This window comes from Panthera onca, chromosome A1 (assembly GCF_046562875.1).
Source record: "Panthera onca isolate mPanOnc1 chromosome A1, mPanOnc1 haplotype 2, whole genome shotgun sequence".
Classification (NCBI taxonomy): domain Eukaryota; kingdom Metazoa; phylum Chordata; class Mammalia; order Carnivora; family Felidae; genus Panthera; species Panthera onca.
In genome coordinates, this window is record NC_138339.1 from 17466522 (window position 1) to 17489896 (window position 23375).

The 23375-nt window shown below is 37.0% G+C and overlaps 1 protein-coding gene across 3 annotated transcripts in view; it reads right to left on the reverse strand.

The window, feature by feature from the left end:
• CDH12 (cadherin 12) overlaps positions 1-23375 on the reverse strand; it is a 1039090-nt gene that overhangs the window by 13154 nt on the left and 1002561 nt on the right. For all 3 annotated transcript variants that reach the window (XM_078444573.2, XM_078444569.2, XM_078444571.1), the window contains 2 exons: positions 18764-18900; positions 1992-2113 (listed from right to left, as the gene is read on the reverse strand). In XM_078444573.2, coding sequence (XP_078300699.1) covers positions 1992-2113; positions 18764-18900 — 259 coding nt within the window. The remainder of the gene's footprint in view (positions 1-1991; positions 2114-18763; positions 18901-23375) is intronic.

The window sequence follows — 23375 nt, forward strand, 5'->3', positions numbered from 1 at the left end:
TATATACACGTATACATACTTGCATACATACATATTCAATTAGAGGCCAGAAGAGATAGACAGCTCCTATGCATAATTCTTAGACAATGGGAAGATGGTTCGGTCAAAAGAAGAAAATGCTCACATTCCACACTCCCTTAAAACTTAGTAATATTTCAGGGTTGTGCTTTGTACATAAATGTGACCCAGTAGAAAGCCCAACAGATGTTTATTAGAAAAAGAGCGTCCAAGGACCCCACGGATTACCTACCACTTTGTCCAGATGTAAGAAAAACAAGTTACCTCAGGTCATTTCTACTATTCCCAACTTTTTAAACTCATTTACTAGACAAGCAGAGAAGCACCGAATGGAATTCTATATCCGAAGGACTTTCATTGTGTGCATTACAAGAGTCTGATTGGTATAAAAGAATTAAATCCCTAATTATCTTTAAAAAAGTAGAGGATTGGTTATGGGGGTGAGGGTGAAGGGGTCTGTAAAATGAGAAATTGCTACACTGTGGAATTTCAGAAAACCTCTTAATACATTCTCAAATAAACAAATCAGTTTATTATTTGTTAAACATTTATTCAGGTGCTTCTATTTCAGACACTAAAGCAGGCAGTGAGCTTATCCCATGTAATTTGTGGGTACATTTAAGGGGATAGAGGGTTAAACCTTTTTCTGCATTTCTGCGTCTATTCAAAGTTAAGGATGCAAATTTATCAAATGGGAAATCTGACTATACAAGTCATGCTGTAATAAAATTAATACTTTCTCCAAATTATCAGAGAAAGGATTAGAGCAACACAAGCCACTAGAAGTTTCAGTATTGATGGAAATATTGTATATCTACATGGAAAAAAAATGGTAGCCACTCATCACATACAGCCATTGAGCAATTGAAATGTGGTTAGTGTGAAAGAGAACACTGATTTTTAAATTTATTTAATTTGAATTTAATAGCTACCTAGCTAGTGGACATCACAGGATTAGGATTATGGGACAGATTTGCTACAAATCAGTTTAATGCATTCAAATTGAAACAAATACTGAAGATTAAAGAATGATCTTTTTGAATAATGATAGTGTTTGAAATATTAAAATTTTTCTGTAAGAATTAAAACTTCAAATTTATTTAAATGAATAGTTATGCTATTTAAAGGTGATTAAAATAGAAAGCAAACTAAGCATACTGATCTATTTTTCCTTTGGACCTAGGTGCACAGTATTGGGTTAATCATATTATTATTTCTGACACACTCTCATCATTTGCTCATTCTTGATTCATCATATCATATCATATCATGTCATATCATACCATCATATTACATTATAACATGGTATGCTATTTTACCCACTCATCTGTAATAGTGTAGAAACAAAAACTGGCTACCCAACACCACTCACATTAACTCTAGGATTTTGATATAACTTTTTTAACTATGGTGTCCTCCCTCATGAGATCTCCCACTAGAATCAGAACAATATTGACTTAATAAGGAAAATATAATTCAGAGATTTTCAGTAATCCAGATGTTCTACTCAAGGCCACCAAAGAAAGAAGCCTTAAATTTTTAATGGGCTATAGCGCTTTTCTGTACCTCTTCATAAAGCATGTGACCAAAGCAAGAAACACTAGAAGAATGCATTCTCAATTTGTTTGCTCTTTTATAGTCACAGAGTCCATGGAAATTCCACAGTAAAGGAAAGGAAAACAGAGCAGATCTGCAATCCTAGGCTTTTTAGTTATACAAAGAATGTTCACTAAGCTAGCATCACTTTGTCTCCTGTGGTGTTACTTGTACATCCATAAATCACCCTTAACTTTTGAATTTACTATCCATTGTGGGTTTTTTTAATGTAAACACACACACACACACACACAGAGATATCTGTGTGTGTGTGTGTGTGTGTGTGTGTGTGTCTTTTCATGTGTGGGCTTATAACCTAAAACACATGCATATAGTAGGTCCTCATATGCTATTAGTTAACAATATGAATAAGTTACCTGTCCCGGTTTGGCATTTTCACACACAGCTGTCTCATATGGCACAGATATTTCTGGAGGAAATTCATTGACATCTAAGACATTAATCAATATGTTGACTTTGCTGCTTAATAACGGGTTACCTATTGAAAACATAAAAAAAAACAGACAATTATAAAATCTGGTCAGTTATTGCTTTTATAGTAAATGGTCTTAACTTTTTTTGTTAATTAGCCATTATATAGAATCTAAGGGATCCTTCTTTTATGGGAAAATTTGAGGTGTTTTGCCAAATATAAACAATTAAAGGATGGATAAGTAAGGTATCAGTGCTTTGCTCTCAGAGCACCAGGAGTGAACTGTATCAGGGTTCATCCCTGAAATTCACTCACCGCCAAAGATAAGGTCAACCATCTGGCTAGTATTTTGTCAAACGTGTAGCCATCATACAAGAGTTAGTTCACAGAACCAATCTTCACCAGTAGTGATAATTTTCACTGGATAAAACATGTTTTCTATGTTGTGTCCGTATAATTAAAACTTTATTGAGTAGGATCATCTATGTTTAAAAAGTTCTTTCAAAATGATTCTTCCTGAAAAGGATGATAAATTACAAGAAGAATGAAGGAGAGAGGGCTTTTCAAAAGTAAAAATTAAAATACAGCTTTAAGGAAGTAAAAGACATAGATTATGGCAAGCTAATATACACCATAAAATTGCTTGCTGGTGATAAGAAAGAATAAACAAGATTTTCTTCTTTCAGTATAAAAAAAATGTTTTGAAAAAGTTTCTGCCAAAATCCAATCACAAGTTGTAGCTCCAGCCCCTGATATATTATCTGCCTCCTGTCATTTATTGAAGAAGACTAGATAAAATTAAATTAGTAAGGCCTAACAATGCACCTTTTACCTTATTTGTTATAAAGTTTTACCTTATTAAATTTCACATATGGATAAACTGCCTCAAATTGTTGAAGGACCTTGCCCGGAGTCACACATGCAGGATTATGGGAGGTTAAGATTCAAACCCAGGTCTATGGAAATCCAAGTACCATGTATATGGCACCATGACTTCCCTACTGACTGTTAAATCCTTCATCGCAGTGCTGTTGAAGATTCATAATGTTAGTATTCTTTTAGACCTCTTTCTGAATTTTTTTAAAGAAGCATACAAGATCCCAATACACAAGTGATTCTGACAAGTCTAAGTTGATCCTGCAGTACTAAAATTTATTAGAAAATAATAGGCGCTATAAACAGCATCGTAATAAATGTTCACATATTCACACGTGACACAGTGAAATCTGTCATCATGTACCAGTACAGACACAGATAACACAAAGAGAGGATGAATGGTGCATTTTGTAATATGGGATGTATTTATAGAAGGTGTATCGGTAATCTTGGTGAAGGATGCAGAAATTATCTATGATTTAATAATTTATATTGGCCAGAGGGAATTATCTTATTTGATAGAAAATGTCTGGTTGTTTTCACAAGTTACCTGATCTACCTTCAACTCAGTTTCTTCATGTAAAACACAAGGTACTAATAATCCCTACTTCATAGGTTGTATTAAATAGGAGGTGGTGCTATACGAAATGTTAGATCACCTTTGGTAAATTGCATTACTTGTATTACCAAGTGAATTTCATGGAGGTTATTTGGTTCCACATCTATTATTGGTGTTAATTACTCCTATAGCATAGCATGTAGGTAAAAGTCAGCAATTTGGTTAAACTTGGTTCACATGCGTAAGAAAAGCTAGAGATTATAAAAAATAACAGAATTAATGCCTAATACTATGTAATGCTTACAGTGTACCTATATTCTAAAACATGTTACATAGATGAACGCTTTTAGGGTTCACAGTATATAGTGATACATATAGTGTCAGAATGCTGGGGAGCAGTTAGGGGATGTGACTCATGCAAAAATCACAAGTTGGAACTAACAAGATGGGGTTTGAATCTAGGTTTCTTAGTTCCAAATTAGTGCTGTTAAACTCTGTTACATACTGTGTATTAGAAAAAAATTGAAATGTATTTAGCTATTGAAAAAAATAGACAAGAAATTAATGTTACAGATTGGTTTAGTAAATTCATGTGACTAACTTCACCTATTCAACTTCTATACAACACAAAAATCATGCTCCACTTTCCATTTTACATGTGAAGTATCGAAGTATAAGTCCTGAGGCCATATAAAAAGGAAACTGTTATTTTTATTTTGTTTTTCCAGGACCAGAGTTTTATTTTGGGAAGCTGGGGTGAGGATCGGCTGTCTTCCAAAAGGGATGAGACTTCTGGTGCAATTGTGTTTTTAATGCAGATTTACCTTTATAATGTGTAAGCATGGTATTCAAATTAATTTAAGCCAGTTTTTACCCATGAGAAATTCCCTTTTGGTCATTTCAAATTATTTATCTTTCTGCAATATAGATTTTAACATTTGCCTAATGAGTAAATAGGTCACAAAAATATAATCACTATTGTAACATCATATTATTAAAAGTATTTCTCAAAAAGATGCTTTTGGTAATTTAGCTAATACAATTTGTTGTGTGAGATCTTCCTGTGCCCTGGAGGACTTGTGGAGTTACTTAAAATTAAACGTGACCGGTCATCATTGTGGCAATTAAAAAAATAAAGGCCCATATAAGGATTGAGGGAAAAAAATAGAACAGCTATAAAATGACACTTCATATTGTCAAAAATGAGCGATGGGTTTATGGATTTCATTATATTATTATCCCCTCTATTGTATATTTGTAAATTCTTTCATAATTAAGGTTTCAAAATGTGACCTTATGTGTTTAAATGCCAGTTGGGGAAGCAGTAACAACTCTGTTCAAGAACTACTGCACTCAAGTAAGCACTGAACTTCGTACAAGAGAATGTAATTTATTAGAGTAATACAGAGTTTTTTCATTGATGCATATAATTCAGAAAATGATGTTGAGGAAATCATGACCATTTTTTCTGACTTGGCTAATCTGTATTTGGGACAACAATGATGTAATTTGTTTGGACACCATTTAGCATGAGCATGATTATCAACATTTTGCCATGTAGAAACTCGTTATCACTGAATACTTAGTGAGGAAATTCAAATATAAATTTAGTAAATTTAAGGAATCCAAATCATCCAGGAGAATGTCAAACATTCACTCTTTGCAAATGACATGATAGTCTACATGGAAAACCCAGAAGATTCCACCAAATAAATGCTAGAATTGATTCATGAATTCAGCAAAGTTTCAGGATATAAAATCAATGCACAGAAATTGGTTGCATTTACGCATGAAAAATGAAGCAACAAAAAGAGAACTCAAGGAAGCAATCCCATTTACAATTGCACCAAAAACCATAAAATACCTAGGATAAATCTAACCAAAGAGGTGAAAAATCTATACACTGAAAAATATAGAAAGCATATGAAAGAAATTGAAGAAGACACAAGAAAACTGGGGAAAGATTCCATGCTCCTGGAAAGGAAGAAAGAATATTGTTAAAATGTCGATACTACCCAAAGCAAACTACATATTCAATGTAATCCCTATCAAAATAACACCAGCATTCTTCACAGAGCTAGAATAAATAATCCTAAAATTTGTGTGGAACCAGAAAAACCCCAAATAACCAAAGCAATCTTGAAAAAGAAAACCAAAGCAGGAGGCATCACAATCCCGGACTTCACGCTATACTACAAAGCTGTAATCATCAAGACAGTATGGTACTGGCACAAGAACAGACACTCAGATCAAGGGAACAGAATAGAGAACCCAGAAATAGACCCACAAATGTACAGCCAACTAATCTTTAACAGAGCAGGAAAGAATATCCAATGGAATAAAGGTGGTCTCTTCAGCAAGTGATGCTGGGAAAACTGGACAGCGACATGCAGAAGAATGAACCTGGACCACTTTCTTACACCATACACAAAAATAAACTCAAAATGGATGAAAGACCTCAATGTAAGACAGGAAGCCATCAAAATCCTTGAGGAGAAAGCATGCAAAAACCTCTTTGATCTTGCCCACAGCAACTTCTTACTCAACATATCTCCAGAGGCAAGGGAAACAAAAGCAAAAATGACCTACTGGGACCTCATCAAAATAAAAAGTGTCTGCACTGTGAAGGAAACAATCAGCAAAACTAAAAAGCAACCGACAGAATGGGAGAAGATATTTGCAAACGACATATCAGATAAAGGGTTAGTATCCAAAATCTATAAAGTCCTTATTAAACTCAACACCCAAAAAACAAATAATCCAGTGAATAAATGGGCAAAAGACATGAATAGACACTTCTCCAAAGAAGACATCCAGATGGCCAACCGACACATGAAAAAATGCTCAACAACACTCATCAACAGGGAAATACAAATCAAAACCACAATGAGATACCACCTTACACCTGTCAGAATGGCTAACGTTAACAACTCAGACAACAACAGATGTTGGTGAGGATGTGGAGAAAGAGGATTTCTTTTACATTGTTGGTGGTAATGCAAGCTGGTAAAGCCACTCTGGAAAACAGTATGGAGGTTCCTCAAAAAATTAAAAATAGAACTACCCTACGAACCAGCAATTGCACTAGTAGGTATTTATCCACGGGATACAGTTGTGCTGATTCAAAGGGGCACATGCACTATCGACAATAGCCGAAGTATGGAAAGAGCTCAAATATCAATTGATCAATGAATGGATGAAGAAGATGTGGTGTATACAATAGAGTATTACTCAGCAGTAAAAATGAATGAAATCTTGCCATTTGCAACTATGTGGACGGAACTAGAGGGTATTATGCTAAGTGAAATTAGTCAGTCAGAGAAAGACAAATATTATATGACTTCACTCATATGAGGACTTTAAGATACAAAACAGATGAACATAAGGGAAGGGAAACAAAAATAATATAAAAACAGGGAGGGGGACAAAAACAGAAGAGACTCAAATACAGAGAACAAACAGAGCGTTACTGGAGGTTGTGGAGGAGGGATGGGCTAAATGGGTAAGGGCCATTAAGGAATCTACTCCTGAAATCATTGTCGCACTGTATGCTAACTAATTTGGATGTAAATTTAAAAAAATGAAATTAAAAAAAAAGTTTAGTAAAATTGAAATAACCAAAATCCTACATGATTAGTTACTGTGCTGTTAGTAGTCAAATCGCTTAAATCCAATTATTATTGATCCATGTTGCTTTATAGTTCATAACTAACTTATTAATAGTTTTTAGTTCACACAATAAAATCAGGAAATTATTTTTATCCTTAATCCCTTCAAAGATATTTGTTAAATATTCTTTCCCCACCCTTTGAAAATATCTCAGTCAGCTCCCTTAGCTTTCTGAGTCGGTCTCAGTTAGAATTGTTTATTAGTAGTATTTTCAAGTGCAGCTTCAACTAAGAAAAAAAAAAGCTAAAGCTCAAATTACAAAAACAAAGAATGAAGTAAAAAAAAATCACTGTTTATCATAAATGAGTTAAATTCCTATAAAAGAATATTATGAATTTATGCCAAAAAATCATAAATGAACAGAACAAATTCCTAGAAAGACACAAATTACCAACATTGACCTTGAAAAGAAATACAAAATCTTAATATACATTAAACAAATGAATAAAAATCAAGTTGTAATTAAAAATATCTGAAACCAAGAAAAAAAAGTCATGCAAACATGCCTTTACTGGGGGGATTCAATAACTTTTTAAAGATCACATAATACCAATTCTTCACAAACTTTCAGAATATAGAGAAGTAAATACCAATTCATTGTATGTATCCTGATACCAAAGCCAATCCAAAACATCACAAGAAAACAAAGGTATAACCTATTTTCACTCATAAACATAAGTACAAAAATTTCTTAATAAAAGGTTAACAAATCACTTCCAGGTCATATAAAATTACTACATAATGACCAAATAGCATTTATCCTAAAGATACAGGATTCATTTAATGTCCAAGAATAATCAATTGACAACACATATTAATAGAAGAAAACAAACAAAAAAACACATGGCCATATCAAAAAGATTCACAATTTTAGCATTTGACAAAATCACACAGCCATTCATAATTTTTTTTTAAATCCTCTAAAAATGTAATGAATAGGAGGCAAGCTCTTCAACGTGATGTAGTCTCTCTTCATGAAGCCCATAGCTAACATCATACTCGACAGTGAAAAAGTCAATGCTTTCTCTCTAACACTGGGTACAGTGCAAAATTGACTGGTCTTACCACTTATATTCACCATTGTACTAGAGGGTTTATATAATGCAATTAAGTGAAAATAAATTTTAAAAAAAGATTAAAGTATCCAGATCAGAAAGAAAGAAATAAAACTACTTTTGTTTAAAAAATGGCATGACCCTATAGGTAGGAAATCCTAAAGAATCCCCAAAGAAACTAATGGATATAATAAGGGAGTATATCAAGGCCATGAGATAAGAGGGTAGTATTAAAAAAGGCAATTACATACTTAATAGCAGCAAATGACAAACTAGAATTGAAATTGAGAAAAAATTCAATTCACATTAAAATCAAAGATAATAAAATATTTAGGAATACATTTAACAAAATAAATGCAGGACTTATAAACTGAAATTCACAAATCATTGCTCAGAGAAATCAAATGGATTGCTGATAGAAAGGACAGCTGATGGAAATATAAAATTGCATAATCACCTTGGAAAATAGATTGGAACTTTTTATAAACATTGAATATGAACTTATAAGGTACCAATTCCACTCTACACCCAAGAGAATGAAATAAATGTCCACACAAAAACCTGTATGCACATAGCCATAAAAGTATTAGGTATATACTTCAAAATTGAAAACAGTTCAAATGTATATATTTGGTGAATGGATAAGCATTATGTGGCATATCTGTACAATAAAGAATGCTCCAACAAAAAAGGGAACAAAACACTGATACAACATTTGAATGAATCTGAAATATGCTGTCTTCTTTGATAATAAGACTGACATAGCTCCTTGGAACTTGGTTAGTTGCAGAAAGTAAAAGGTTTCAGTGACTTTGGGTTTCTGAAGTACACGAGCCTTCAGAAGATTCCAGCTCCCCTGTCAAGTCTTCCAGATTTCCTGGAGCAGATATTAAGCCATTCCTTTTAGATGAACCCTTTTAGAATGTCTGCCCCAAAGAAACTGTACGATAATTTATCATGCAGCAATAGATAACTAATCCAGGAGATAAGAAATACTAAAATATATACTAAAAAGAAAGAAGGATTCTTTCTAGGGCTTCAGTTGGAATGGACCCTGCGGGGCCCTAAGGCAGCATCCATGGTGGGGAGAGCAGTCCCTGCTCCTAACCACCATGCAGAAACTTTGTCCAAGGGGCTTGTCACTAGTGATCCAGGTAATGTTTACTCACTACAGGAAAGTGTCCCTATTTCCAGAGAAGCTTCTGTTTCTTTTCTTTTTCTTTTTTTTTAATGTTTATTTATTTTTGAGACAGAGAGAGTGCAAGTGGGGGAGGGGCAGAGAGAGAGGGAGACACAGAATCCTAAGCAGGCTCCAGGCTCTGACTGTCAGCACAGAGCCCGAAGAGGGGTTTGACCCCACAAACCATGAGATCATGACCTGAGCCAAAGTTGGACGCTCAACCGACTGAGCCACCCAGACACCTTGAGAAGCTTGTTTCTATGGAGATAGAGCCGTAAGCACTCATAGCCCTTGGTGGCCTGGAGTGGGAGTCGGGGTCCATTTACCTGACTTCTGTGCTTTTGGACGAGGGCTGAGCAGGGGCTGCTGGGGCACAGAGCCTGACATGGAGGGATTGGACAGCAAGGCAGGGAGGTTGGTGGCTGTTTCTGGAAGTCCCTGACTCCATCATCTGACGACAGGGATCATAACTACTCTCAGGAGTCTCAGCCCAAGGCAGACCCTGCCTGGGAGCTCATGACCCCATTTCAGTCCTGACCTTGAGAGGGAGCAGGACAGTCAGGGCGTCACATGTGGCATCTGCATGGACAGGGTGTGGAACAAGTCAGAGGTATCTTGCCAGGCTGTACCCATGCCCACTGCCTAGCTGCCTGTGCACCTGGCAAAAGAGGTGACAGGACTTCCCACAAGACATCTTCAGGGCCTGTCCGCTGTATCATGTCCATTCTAGCTACATCAGCCCCAACAAATTCTGGGCGAGCAAGAAGGCTGAGAAGAAGCAACTTGTCAGGAGCTTCAAGGCTTGGACCATCCAAATCCAATGCTGGTTCTTCATATGGTAGGATGGTCATTGCCCCTTCAAGTATGACTGTATTTACCTGCACTATATTACTCAGCTTCTGGCTAAGGCCGCAAGTCCTGGTTCTATCTGGACAGAGAATGCGCAGCTTGCTTCTGTGACTGTTGCACTGGGCCCAACAGCATTCACAGGGGCAACAAATTAGATGAGTAAGTATTCTTCGCGGGCTGTGCCCTCACCATGGCCTTCTGGGATTCAGAACTCCTACTGGATCCCAACAGTTCTTACCATGGACTCCTGTAACCCAGACCAATCTGTGAGGGAGGGGGCTAAGGGCAGGGGGCACTAGGTGATGGGTCTCTTCCGTTTTGGGGCTAGGTGTGAGATGAAAGTAGTAAGTGCTCTACCCACATGCACTGCAGCCGTGACACAACTGAGGAACATGGGGACAAGTGGTGGGCACTGGGAAAGAGAAAGTTGTTCTTACCCTCTTGACAAAGACTTGAGTTTTAACTTAGTTCTTTTGTAGAACAATTCTGAAAGAAAACAAATAAAATGCACCTAAGCCATAGAGAAAGGAAGAAAAAGACAAGAGGAGAGGAGAGGAGAGGAGAGGAGAGGAGAGGAGGAAAGCAGAAGGAAGGGAGAAGAGAAGAGGAGAGAGAAGGAGGAAAGAGAAGGAAGGGAAGGGAGGGGAAGGGCAGGGAAGGGCAGGAAAGGAAAGGAAAGGAAAGGAAAGGAAAGGAAAGGAAAGGAAAGGAAAGGAAAAGGAAAGACAACTTGTATTTCTTCCTAAATTGGTGTTTTTCCCATCTAAAGTTCCATTTATTCCCATGTCTGTTACTTGATGCTGGTGGTTTGCTAGAGTTCTGGGTGGAAGGATAGACAAGAATATTCATTCATGGTCTCTTTATGTAGACTGGGCTTCATTGCAATGCACATAGTGGCTAAAGTTCAAGGGCAAGTGTTTTAAAAACAAAAGAAATCAGACAGAAACTCTTGCTTTTATGACCTAAGATGGTCACATAGAAATACACCTCCTCTATGTTAGTCAAGGCTGTCACTAATCCACTTCAAAATTCAAGGGAAAGGAAGATAGAACACAATTCTTTTTCTTTTTTAAATTTCTTTAATGTTTACTTTATTAATTTTTGAGAGAGAGAGAGAGAGAGCAGGGGAGGGGGAGAGAAAGAGAGAGAGGGGGAGAGAGCAGGCTCCACACCGCCAGCACAGAGCCTGAAGCAGAGCTTGAACCCACAAACCACGAGATCATGACCTGCGTGGAAATCAAGAGTTGGACACCCAACCGACTGAGCTACCCAGGTGTTCCTACAGAACCCAATTCTTTATGGAAGGAATGTCAGCCTCACTGTCAGAAGAACATATGAGAAGAGAAGGACATGGTATGCCCATTTTTGGAACTTATAATCAGAAATCTCTTTCAGAAATGGTTCACTAGTACCTAGCATTGTAACCTTTAATAAGTCCCAGGAAAACTAAATTTTATTTACTTTTTAGAAGTTTTTTATTTAAATTCCAGTTAGTTAACATATAGTGCAATACTAAACCTAACCAAAGAGGTGAAAGATCTGTACTCTGAAAACTGTAAAACACTGATGAAACAAATTGCAAAGGACACAAAGAAATGGAAAAACATTCATTCTCATGGATGGGAAAAATATATTTTAAATTTAACAGGGAAATCAGAACTGATAGGAACTTAGGTCCCTGGTGCCATCCTCCTCGGTGTGGGGGGTTTTGCATAAAGGAGCAAAGAGAAGAACCTGGCTTTATCCACAGCTCTCTTCAATGTAGAATATCAGGATTCCACATAAGATTTCATCTGATGAAGTATCCTGATAATCTATCTACAAGTTTGAAAATTACAGATCTATCAGTCCCCAGTTACAGGTGAGGAAACTTTGGTGTGATCTTGCCCTACATTTTCTTGTCAGAGTCAAGACTGGAATCCAAGTCCTCTCACTATGCTTTGCACTGTTCTATGATACCAGTCGGTGAACTCAAAGAATAAGAAGACACTGCCTGAGATCTGCCCATGTGTGTGATAATCACTTACTTTCGAAGAGTAACACTTGGGCTGCTATCTAGCCACCATGCTGGGAGAAAGCCCAGTTCACATTCGAGGATCAAATTACAGTTATAATTTTTTGTACTAAATATTCAATAAATACTGGCCAAATAATAGAATATTTGCAGGAACCAGTGAGAAATGTAATTGAAAATATTTTGAAAACTGTAAAGGTTCCTAGTATGTTAAAATACACTGGAGCTATTAGGCTTCCTCATTTAAAAATGACATCTGCTTTGGGGAGCCTGGGTGGCTCAGCCAGCTAGGCGTTAGACTTCGGCTCAGGTCATGATCTCACATTTCGTGGGTTCGATCCCCGCATCGGGCTCTGTGATGACAGCTCGGAGCCTGGAGCCTGCTTCGGATTCTGTTTCTCCCTCTTTCTCTGCTCCTCCCCCATTCATGCTCTCTCTCTCTCTCCTTCAAAAATAAACAAAAACGTTAAAAAAAATTTTAATGACATCTGCTTTGAATACCTACAGGGGTTAAAAATTCAATTTTGTGACTGTGCACTAAATTGCGACTACCATAATGTCAAGAACAAAATCTTAGCTTTCTGTGACAACAACAAAAACCTGAATGATAGTGCAAACTGAGCATGATACAGTGAATAAGTAACACAAGCTTTCTTTTTCTTTTCTCTTTAAATTAGTTCACTTTTAAATTACAAGTTAAGATAAACGCTATCTAACAATAGCCCTGTTCAATTACAGTAGTATGATCTGCATCTATACCAAGCAATCCATCAAGCAGATTTAAATTACTCATATAAACCCACGCCAAAGTCAAATATTACTTGTCTGTTGGTGACAAAAACTGATTTCTAGGGGCGCCCGGGGGGCTCCGTCGGTTGGGCGTCCGACTTCGCCTCAGGTCATGATCTTGCGGTCTCTGAGTTCAAGCCCCGCGTCGGGCTCTGTGCTGACAGCTTGGAGCCTGGAGCCTGTTTCGGATTCTATGTCTCCCTCTCTCTCTGACCCTCCCCCAGTCAAGCTCTGTCTCTGTCTCTCTCAAAAATAAATAAACATTAAAAAAATTAAAAAAAAACTGATTTCTGAAGAAAAAGGAACCTTTAAAAATACAGCCAGTTTTTTTTTTCCTCTCAATGAACACACTAGAGAAAACCTATTATTAATTTTAAATATTTGCAATACCATAAAGCCCTTAGATATTCTGAATTCCTGGAGAGCAAGAGCTGAGTCATATTTGTCTTTAAGCCTCCAGAGTTTAACACAGAGCCTAGTACATTCTAGCAAATGAAATATATGAATGTCAAAAACAGACTAAACTGAGAAGCAAAAGTGGGTTCAATACAACCAATAAACCAGGAAACTTCTGTGGATCATGACCCACGAGCACGTTGATTGTTGGTGTATTTTCCTTCACCTATGGTCAACAAGACTATAGATGCCATTTCACTTCATGTTCAACTCTCTATAATTTAAAAAAAAAAAATTCTTCTCAAGTGACTTTCTTTAATATAATCACAGAAAAATAAGTAAACATGGTGATTTTATACAAATAGTTAATAAATGTGAGTCGGTATATATCAAATTTCTGAAACATGCCAATTCACTACAGAACTGTAGGTAGATAGATAGACAGACCCAGGTAGATAGATAGGTAGATACCTAGGTAGACAGATAGACAGACAGGTAGATAGAGATGATAGATAGATATGATGACAGATATGGTGATGATAGATAGATAGATAGATAGCAAGACTAACAATAATTTCAATTTAATTATATGTATGTTGCAAATGTATAAATAAGTTTTTACTATTTTGTACTTATGCATATGAAAGTCACTATGACTAGTTTAACTAACAACTTACTTAAAATATATCTAATAAAGCACAGGCAAGTGAGCAACTGTCCCTGTGGAATTCTGTTTTGCAGGGAGAGAGTCCAGGACTCCCATTATCTTTCGGTCACGACCCCAGGTGTGACAGGGGCTGCAAAGGAAATAACTCTGAGCCTCCATTTCCTACCACTCACAGTGTGGACCATAATCTTCATCTTCATTTAATGTATATCAAGCTACAAGACTTGTTTAGTTTATATTATTATTATTGCTTATTATTATTCTAGAACAATTAGGTACTTTCTTCTCTTTTAGTCTAAGAACATAATTTCAAGGCCAGCAACGTGGCATGCAGGCAGATGAATTCCTCAGAAAACTGTACCACAAAATCTATTTCTTTCTGTTTAAACAAATCTATTCTTTCTGTTTAGTAAGCTATAACTTACTAAACGTCTCTATTTTGGTCAGTTTCTAACTACTTCTAAACTTTAATATCCTTAAGAATAGACTTCATCTTGTTTTTCTCATAAACCACAACAAATCGTGTTTTGCATGTAAATGACACTCTGGACAAGCTTATGACAACAAATGCATGAATTTGTGTTTAGTCTGAATTATGGATAGTAATGCCAGAGGTTAATTTTTCTGTACATACAAAGATGATATCCTATGCATTATGTTGAAGTAAAATGAAGCTATAACAAAATAGCTTTATATGCCAAATAACCTCAAAAAAAGAATTACCCAACAATTTGATCCCAACTCATAATGATATATTTACATACAAAATTTTCCCCAAATGACAGTTAGTGAGTCAATTCACTGATACTTGAGCTGTTCCACAATAAATGCAAACAATCCATTGCCATCTGGATAAATATATGACTGAGAAAAGAATTGTCTCTGGTATCATTTGTTTATTTTGTAATTATATAAAATATGTTTTAGGGCTTTAATGTAGATATTTTAAATTATCTTTGTCTAATGATATTTGTTACAGCAACACCAAAAATATATTGGAAACATTTGTGTGTTGATAGTTTCTGATAATTTGAATGAAGTGAATTTTTGGAGCTTCTATCTTTTTTAAGATTCTCAAGAATTAGTATCATAAAAACAGCCAAGCAGTAACGCATAAAAGAATTATTAGGAGTCTTATAAATTATTTGGACCTCCAACTATAGCAACACTGATTAATGACTGCTGTTTAATTAATTAAAGTTATTCAATCATTGTAACATTTCATTTTGCCTGAGATTTTTTATGTAAGGGTCAGCCTCTATCATATGCTAGCTCAATGTGCAATGAGGTATACTTACGTGTTTTTTTTCTTCTTGCCAGTATAATGTAAGCTATTTCTCAGTCATTCACCATGATAATGGTTACCTGCTTAGCTGGCTAGTTTGATCGGTGAAAACAGCCTTATGCATTAGAATATGAATACATTTTACTTTTAAACTCTGCAAACTCAAGCAAAATAAAGCCCACAATAAACTATTCTTACTGTAAATCTTAATTATCATGAGGTATGTGTTTAGTCTCTTTACTTTTCACATGAATGCATAGCATTTACCCCAGCAGACTTCCTTGAGGACTCTAAAATACAGTGGTCTATGAACAGATACTAGAACAGGTCAGGGAGATACATATTTTAGAAATGAGTATATATATGGATATATATGGACATATATACATATGTAGCATATATATACATATATATATGTGTGTGTATTTATGTGTTATGTGTCGAAATCCCAGTTCTACATATTTCCCAGTGAGGGCCAACATAAATAATGAGAATCTACTCATGAGGGTTTCCTAATTTGCATTTAAGTAAACTCTAGAGCCAGCATGTGCCCCAATCATGTCGATAGCTAAAAGAAAATGAATTTCTCTAAATATGAAAAATCTAAAACTGAGAATCGGTGGTGCCTGCTTCACTGAGAAAGCACAAACTCTTGTCTCATCTTCTACAAGTTGGAGCACAAGGCTCTGACTGGAGGTGTCAGACCTGCTATTATCATGCAATGATGATGTTTGGGTGGTCTACATAGCCACTGGGGAGAAAGAGACCTTCCAGAACTACAGAACAGGTGATTAATGAACTATCTGCAGACTTTCATCTTCAGTTAAGGTACAGAAACCTACTAGTCCTACTTTGAAAAATATGCGCGTTGTGTGTGTGTGTGTGTGTGTGTGTGTGTGTGTATTAAGACGAAGGTTTCAGTAAGATTAGATAGTTTTCTAATGAATAATCTTTTATTATGGGAAATATGTCTTTGCTAAATAAAAGTTATTTGAAGAAACTGTCTTTGCTTAGCTGTCACTTATTATGTATAAGCCATTAGAGTGAATGGTTCAGGAAGGTCTTATAGTCTATAACACAAACAATTCATTTTGACCACATTTGCCGAAGATCTTAAAACTAAACTTTATTTTCTAACTACGTAGAAAATACGGGGGGTATGGTGAAGCTACCCCCCAAGATTCTGGATGAGTAAAATAGATGAGAGCTGACATGAAAGAAATGATGAGAAACAAATGTAACTGTAATCGGATGTGGTATAGGAGGAGAAAAAAGATGCCAAGCGTGAAAGCAGTCTTCAGGAAAACACCCTAAAGAAAACAGGTGTCCTCCAAAAAGGGAAGACCAGCATTCTGATCTCTTGATGATATGTCTGCTCTAGCAGCTCTGGCAGCTGACTGGATGATTTGCTCTCAAAGCCTGAGTACAGAGGACATACTTTTGTAAGGAGATGGCAGGACAGAGAAATCATACGGTACAAGAGCAGCTTGTAAAATACCTGTTCAGCGTAACAAGGATGGGTGAATTTCCTCTGGGTCAAGTGGGCAAACCGAAAGCTAAAATTGAGAAACCATGTTATAAACTCACCCAAGAAGACTGCCTTCTATGCAAGGGGGGCATGGAATTGAGAAGCCAGAAGATCTACCACTGAGTACTCATATCACGTTCCTATGCAGATGGGATGCCCAGAACCCGCACCGTCAGATAACTCAAAGTTCACTTAAGAAGACGATGTTTGGGCAGCAGCCTTTTCTGCCAGTCCATTTAGTCCTAGAAGCAGTGGCAGCCAATGGAGTATCGTATCGGGCAGGTAAGAGAGACTCGGGCAGATAAGAGAGACTTGTGTGTTTCCCTCTCTCTTTTCCACTCTGACAGGCTGGAGAACGTGTACACTACAAGCGAGGGGTCACAGTTCTAACTTACGGTGTCACTGAGTTCTGCAGTTATCTATTGCCATGCCACAACAAATAACCCTAAAATATAGTTGCTTGAAATAATTAGTGTTTTAGACTTTCTCACAACATTGTAAGAATCCGGGCAGGGCTGGTCTGGGTACATGTTCTGTTTCACACGGCATTGGCGGATGTTACACTGTGGTATTCAGCTAGTACACTTTCCAAGACAGTCTCACTCACATACTCAGCACCCTGGGAGGTACGATGGGAAGGTTGAGCTGAACTGGGATAGTCAACCTGACCACCCACATGTGACCACTCTAGAATGGTAGTCTCAGGGTAATCAGTTTTTTTTTTATGTGACAGGTCAGTGTTCCAAGAAACAAGGTGGAAGCTGCATGTTCTTTTTTGTAAGTCTGACCTTTAATAATCAGAATAACCTAGAAGTAAGGAAATCAGTTAAAGACATCATTAAGGCCTGAGAATAGGTGTCTGACTATTCTTGTTTAGTCACAATTGTTGAAGATAAACGAAACTGTTTAATATTTACACCCACTGAGTGGAGACTGAACAAAAAACCCCTCAACAGAAATATTCACATTCAGCTCTCCCCTGCACAGAAAAATGAAATTAGCTGCCAAAGTAGCAGATGGACAAAATAAAATAAGAAGGAAACAAAATGAAAGACACTCAGAAGGGATTTCCCCAAGCCTTTCACAAGACCAGAAGCAGATGACTGGGAGATGCACTCATTTTGCAAACTACATTGAAAACCAAATGTCACCATTCCCCCCGACTAATCTGTTACCTGAGGAAGCTGCGGTAATATCCTAGGTTGTCCAGACAAACATATATGGCCCATGCCACTTTCAGTCTAGAGGACTGTCTTCTGGACCAAGCAGACACCAACACAAGGGATCAGTCCTAGCAATCCTATTGATTCTGAGGGATTCCTTAAAAAAAACCACTTATAGCTCCTGCATATTCCACAGTGACATTTATAAAAAAAAAAAAAAATCACATTAAAATTACATTCTACGAAAAAGAGAGAAGGAAGAGGGGTGATTTTAAGAATACTCTCTTCAGTTTGAGAAAATATTTCAGAATGGGCTATTTTGTGTGATAATGAATTCCTCCTGCCTGGCCTCTGAAGCTCCCAATATTGTATACAGGGGTCCGGCGTGGCAGAGAAGCTGGAAAGCTGGCAGATTTTTGCGGGCACAGCATTGAAAGGGATGAGGTCACACAATGAAATGCACTCACTGCTAGATATTCATGCAAGTCTGCAAACAGGGCTCATTGGCGGCTGTCACAATTTCTCCGGACTTACACTACGAGGAAAAGGAACAGGTTTCTGAGTTTCCCCAGGAGACCACTCAGCTGTCAGTCCAAAAATGAAAAACAGCTCAGCAGGGACTCGTTTAAGAGTGTTCAATCCAAAGAACTGCAGTATAACATTGATTTTGTCCATGCCATACTTACTAACTTTACTCGCAATTATGGAGAAATTATACTGCGCGGTGCTTTCTCTGTCTAGTAATTCATTAGTGGCGATGGTTCCTTCAGTTCCATCTATTGTAAAGTAGCTGTCCCCATCACTCTTCCAATCTATGAAGTACCTGTATATAAAAAGAGTAGATGCAAATGTGCAATGATTACACATTAATCATAATGGCAGTCAGGCTAACTTGACACAGTTCCTTATTTTTCTCCCTGTAGCTATTACCCACCTTGCAATAAAGAAGAGTGTAAATGACAGCTTCTTTATTGCAAAGTCAGTATGCTCAAGGGGAAACTGGAAATAATGAAAGATTTAGTACTCCTGCTGTTCATATTATTTTAGGGTCTTGACACCTTGAAAGCTCAGCAGAGACGAAAATTCTAAAGCTGACCATGGGTTTCCTTAACCTGCTGAATATTAAAACTTTTCCAAGCAGTAAAAGATTCCTTAATGGTGGCTGCGGGAAGAACTGGGGGTGGGGGAAGCATCTGGATACAGCTACAAAGAACTTTGGCCAGAACAGAGGTAGAATCTTCATTTCCACAGATAGGAAAAAAAAATCATGTTATGGAAACTAAGGGGCAATTTTGTAACTGACACTGTGGAATTTATAGAGAAGTATTTCCCTCAAACACATATAAAGGAGACACTGTTGTTTTATTACTCTATGTCAGTACAACTTTTTAAAACAAACAAACAGTGAACAATGTCCCTTTATCTCCTTTATTAGTTAACCTTTTGATAATAACAGATGTTACCTTCTTTATGTGAAGAAGCTGAACTAAAACATTCCAAGAAAATTAATTACAAAAACCAGAAATTGCAATTATATAAATCTTTATGCAGCAGATAGAGTAAAAAGTCTTTTTCAAACACATATTTTCAATCATAGTAATAAGCATTTTGAAATCTTAGCATGTACCAGATAATGTTCTAAATGCTTACCTGTATTACCTTATTAAATCCCACAAAAAAACAAAAAAAAAAAGAATTATTCATCTCCCCACTTTGCCTATGAGGAAACTGAATCATCGAGACATTAAGGAATCTGCCTCAGTTCACAAAGAAACTTTTAGAGCGGATATTTGACACACGTCATCAATCTTTTCCATATAATTATCATTATGTAGTCTTACCAATTTTAAATAGAACTTTATGTGAAAGAGCTCTGCTCATCAAAAGGCTCAACGTGCAATGTATTTATCACCAGTACTCTGGCCTGGGAATCATGACTAGGTCAATACAAACAGACATCATCGAAGTGAGCCCATCTAAATCCCCAGGCCAAAGAATCCGGTTGTTCATTGTGGAGTTAGTTAAGCCATGCATTTCAAAGTAGAAACTTATTGTTTTGACAGGTTGGTTATTTAAAACTGGGGCTAGAGGGGGCGCCTGGGTGGCTCAGTCAGGTAAGCATCTGAGTTCGCTCAGGTCATGATCTCACAGTCTGGGAGTTAGAGCCTCACACAGCCTCAGAGTCTGGAGCCTGCTTCAGCTTCTGTGTCTCTCTCTCTCCACCCCTCCCCTGTTCATGCTCTGTCTCCCTCTCTCTCAAAAATAAAATAAAAACACTAAAAAAAATTAAACTGGGGTTAGTTTGCATCTCATTTCAGCACTAGACTAAAACCAATTGCTTTCATAGATGATATTTATGACTCTTAACTTGTTAATATTTGTTGGTAACTGCTAGGATCAGAGTATGGGCCATGCTGTTAGTCCGCCTTGGATACTTTCGTGGTTGATTTGAGGGGTGAGAAGGCATTGATGTCTTATGACTTCAATGTTGCATCCTGTCTCATAGGAATGCTCTCAGAAATGAATATTACAGAAATAAATATGTAAATGAACTTAAGGCACATTTACAGGTCAGAGAGGATAGAGTATAATAGAGCTATCTCCCTATCACATAATCTCCTTTTCTGAACAAGGAAGCATTTTCTCACAAAACTCCTTTCCAGTACCTTTATTCAATTGAGCATAAGGATAATTTAGAAGAAAATGGCTACTGAATCTCCTTAGTGACTATAGCATTTCTGGAGGAAATTGTTGGTGTAGAGGAACTGGGTCCGATTGTACAATTCACTAAATATTTTCGGAGTGCCTGCTATATACCAAACACTATACTAGAGTTGAGAAATACAGTAAAGCACAATGCCCACCAGTGAGAAGTCCAGTTGGGAGACACAGACAATTTCAGCGCCTGATAGGAAAGAGAACACACCAGGAGTGCAAGGAAAAGACGCCCAGTTCAACACCCGCTGGTTTAGGCAAACTTTCCTTCACATGACGTTTGATGACATTAGAAAGTGTTACAGGAATCATTTGGGACAAGAGTGAGGTAGACAAAGTGAGGAGAGGAGGAAAGGCATTTCAGGAGGCTGCGACAGCCATAGCAAAACCATGTTGTGGGTGGGGGGAGCTAACTATAAGCTGCATGGGAATCATGAAAAAATATCTGAAAGGCACAATCATATGGAAAAAGTTCAAAGATTTAGGTCAAGGAGGGTGGTATAAAGTACACTGAGGAGGTGGGGCATGTTTCTATGGCTAATGAACATTATCAAGGGGGACAATTTGTAATCTGGTAGGGCCAGGGAGTTGATGGTAATTTCTTTTTTTTATGTTTTTATTTAAATTCCAGTTAACATACAGTGTAATATTAGTTTCAGGTGTACAATACAGCGATTCAACACTGCCCTACACCACCCGGGGCTCATCACAGCAAGTTCGCCCCTTAATCCCCATCACCGATTTCCCCTCCACCATCCACTCACCCACCTCCTCTCCGGTAACCATCTTTTTTTTTTTTTTTCTTTTGGTCAAGAGTCTGTTTTTTAGTTTCAAAATCCTTCCCCTCTGATACCTAGTCTCCTTGTCTTCTATTTGGAAAATGATGTCCACTTAACAGTGTAACAGTGAGTGTTGTTGTAAAGATGAAATGAGATAGAATATGTGGGACTCGGCATAGAATCATGCGTGTGTGTACATGTGTGTGTATCCCTTTTCTCTTTCCACATTACCGATTATTTCGTTTTACTTCCTAGATTAAAAAAAAAAAAAAAAAAAAGATTCCCTAACATAAAAACATACGCTTACTACTGGGACAAAGTTGTGACATTCACAGTCTTCAACTTTAAAATTCCTGAACCACAGAGCTCCCACACAGACCCCTGGGGTACAAACCATGAGCACAAACATCCAGGCCCTAGTTCACACAATGGTGTTTTTCGTTTGGCACTCATTCACTATTGTCTGGCGTCTAATTTTTAGCTCCGTCGCCGTATTTTTTGGTGCCTCCTTTCTCCGGATGTTATCCTTTCTGGAAGTTTTTTGCCTCCTTCTGGAGTTCTACTGAAACTTATTTGAACATTTTCTACTCAGCTAAATATCTTCAGCGTCTTCCCATAACTGATCAGGCTCCAAGACTGTAGGTCCTGTAGTACGTCCTGGCATCGTCCTGATGCCCTACCTTTGGGTGACTGACTGATCCCTGTGCCTGATTGAACAATAACCATGAGGCAACAACTACCATTTTAAATTGTGATGTTTTGCCCAATATAGCAAGTAGGAAATGACCCCCATCAATGAAGTGGAAATGGAGGTACTCCTACATTTCCTAGACATTTTCAGAGAAGACATGACCGTGTCCTAAAATGTCTAGATTATTTTCAGGAGATACACCCTTCCAGAGTGTAGATCACATGTTTACTTTAGGTTTGCCACAGTCCACAGCCAATCTAAGAGTAGAAGGATATTCTAATTGCAACTGCTCACAACAGTATTGCATGAACTGTCTAATTTGGCCTCACTCACCTATATAAATGAGAAAACCCCTGAGATAGAGACTCTGAATCATGTTACCCTTATTTGGGAAGTAGATGAGATTTAAATTTTAAAAAAGGTGTTTATGATCTATATATAATGAAATAAATGTATAGTTCATATAAGTATGCAACCACCGTTGCTAAGAAACCTGTTTTCACAATTGAATAGAAATCAAAAATTAAAGTATTAACTTAATCTTTGCAGACCACTTGACAGGGTACAATTTTATTACTTTTCTGTAAATGAGTTTTCAGAAATGCCTTAAAAAGTTTTCTTCTCTCCATTAGGTAAGCATTCTCCTTAAAATTGTGTCTTTTAATTTGCCTAATAACTTTCTCACGGTTAATGGAAAAGCTAAATTCTCAAACACATTTTGTAAAAAGTCCTTGATGGTCCAGAGTTACTCTAAAAGTATTACATCTCATTCTTTAAGCAATAAAATGTAGGAGTAATGGTTCAGGTCAAGGTAGAAAATTTTCTTTTGTTAATATGATGATAAACAGAATCTCTTCATTCTGTCTTAGTCACTGTTTTGTTTTGTTTTTTTCATTTTTTTTGAGGAAGATAATTAAATGAAAGTAAATTCCATTCAATTTATTTTCACAAACATTTTATTGAGAACCTAAGGCACATACGACAACACTTAGGTTATAGTCGCTTCATCAAGAATCACAATTAATTTTTTTTTCTTAGAAATCCCAACATTTCTCTCAAACTTTGTTACATCTTAGTTGTTAGTTTCCTATTAATCCCTTTTAGTTTAGTTTT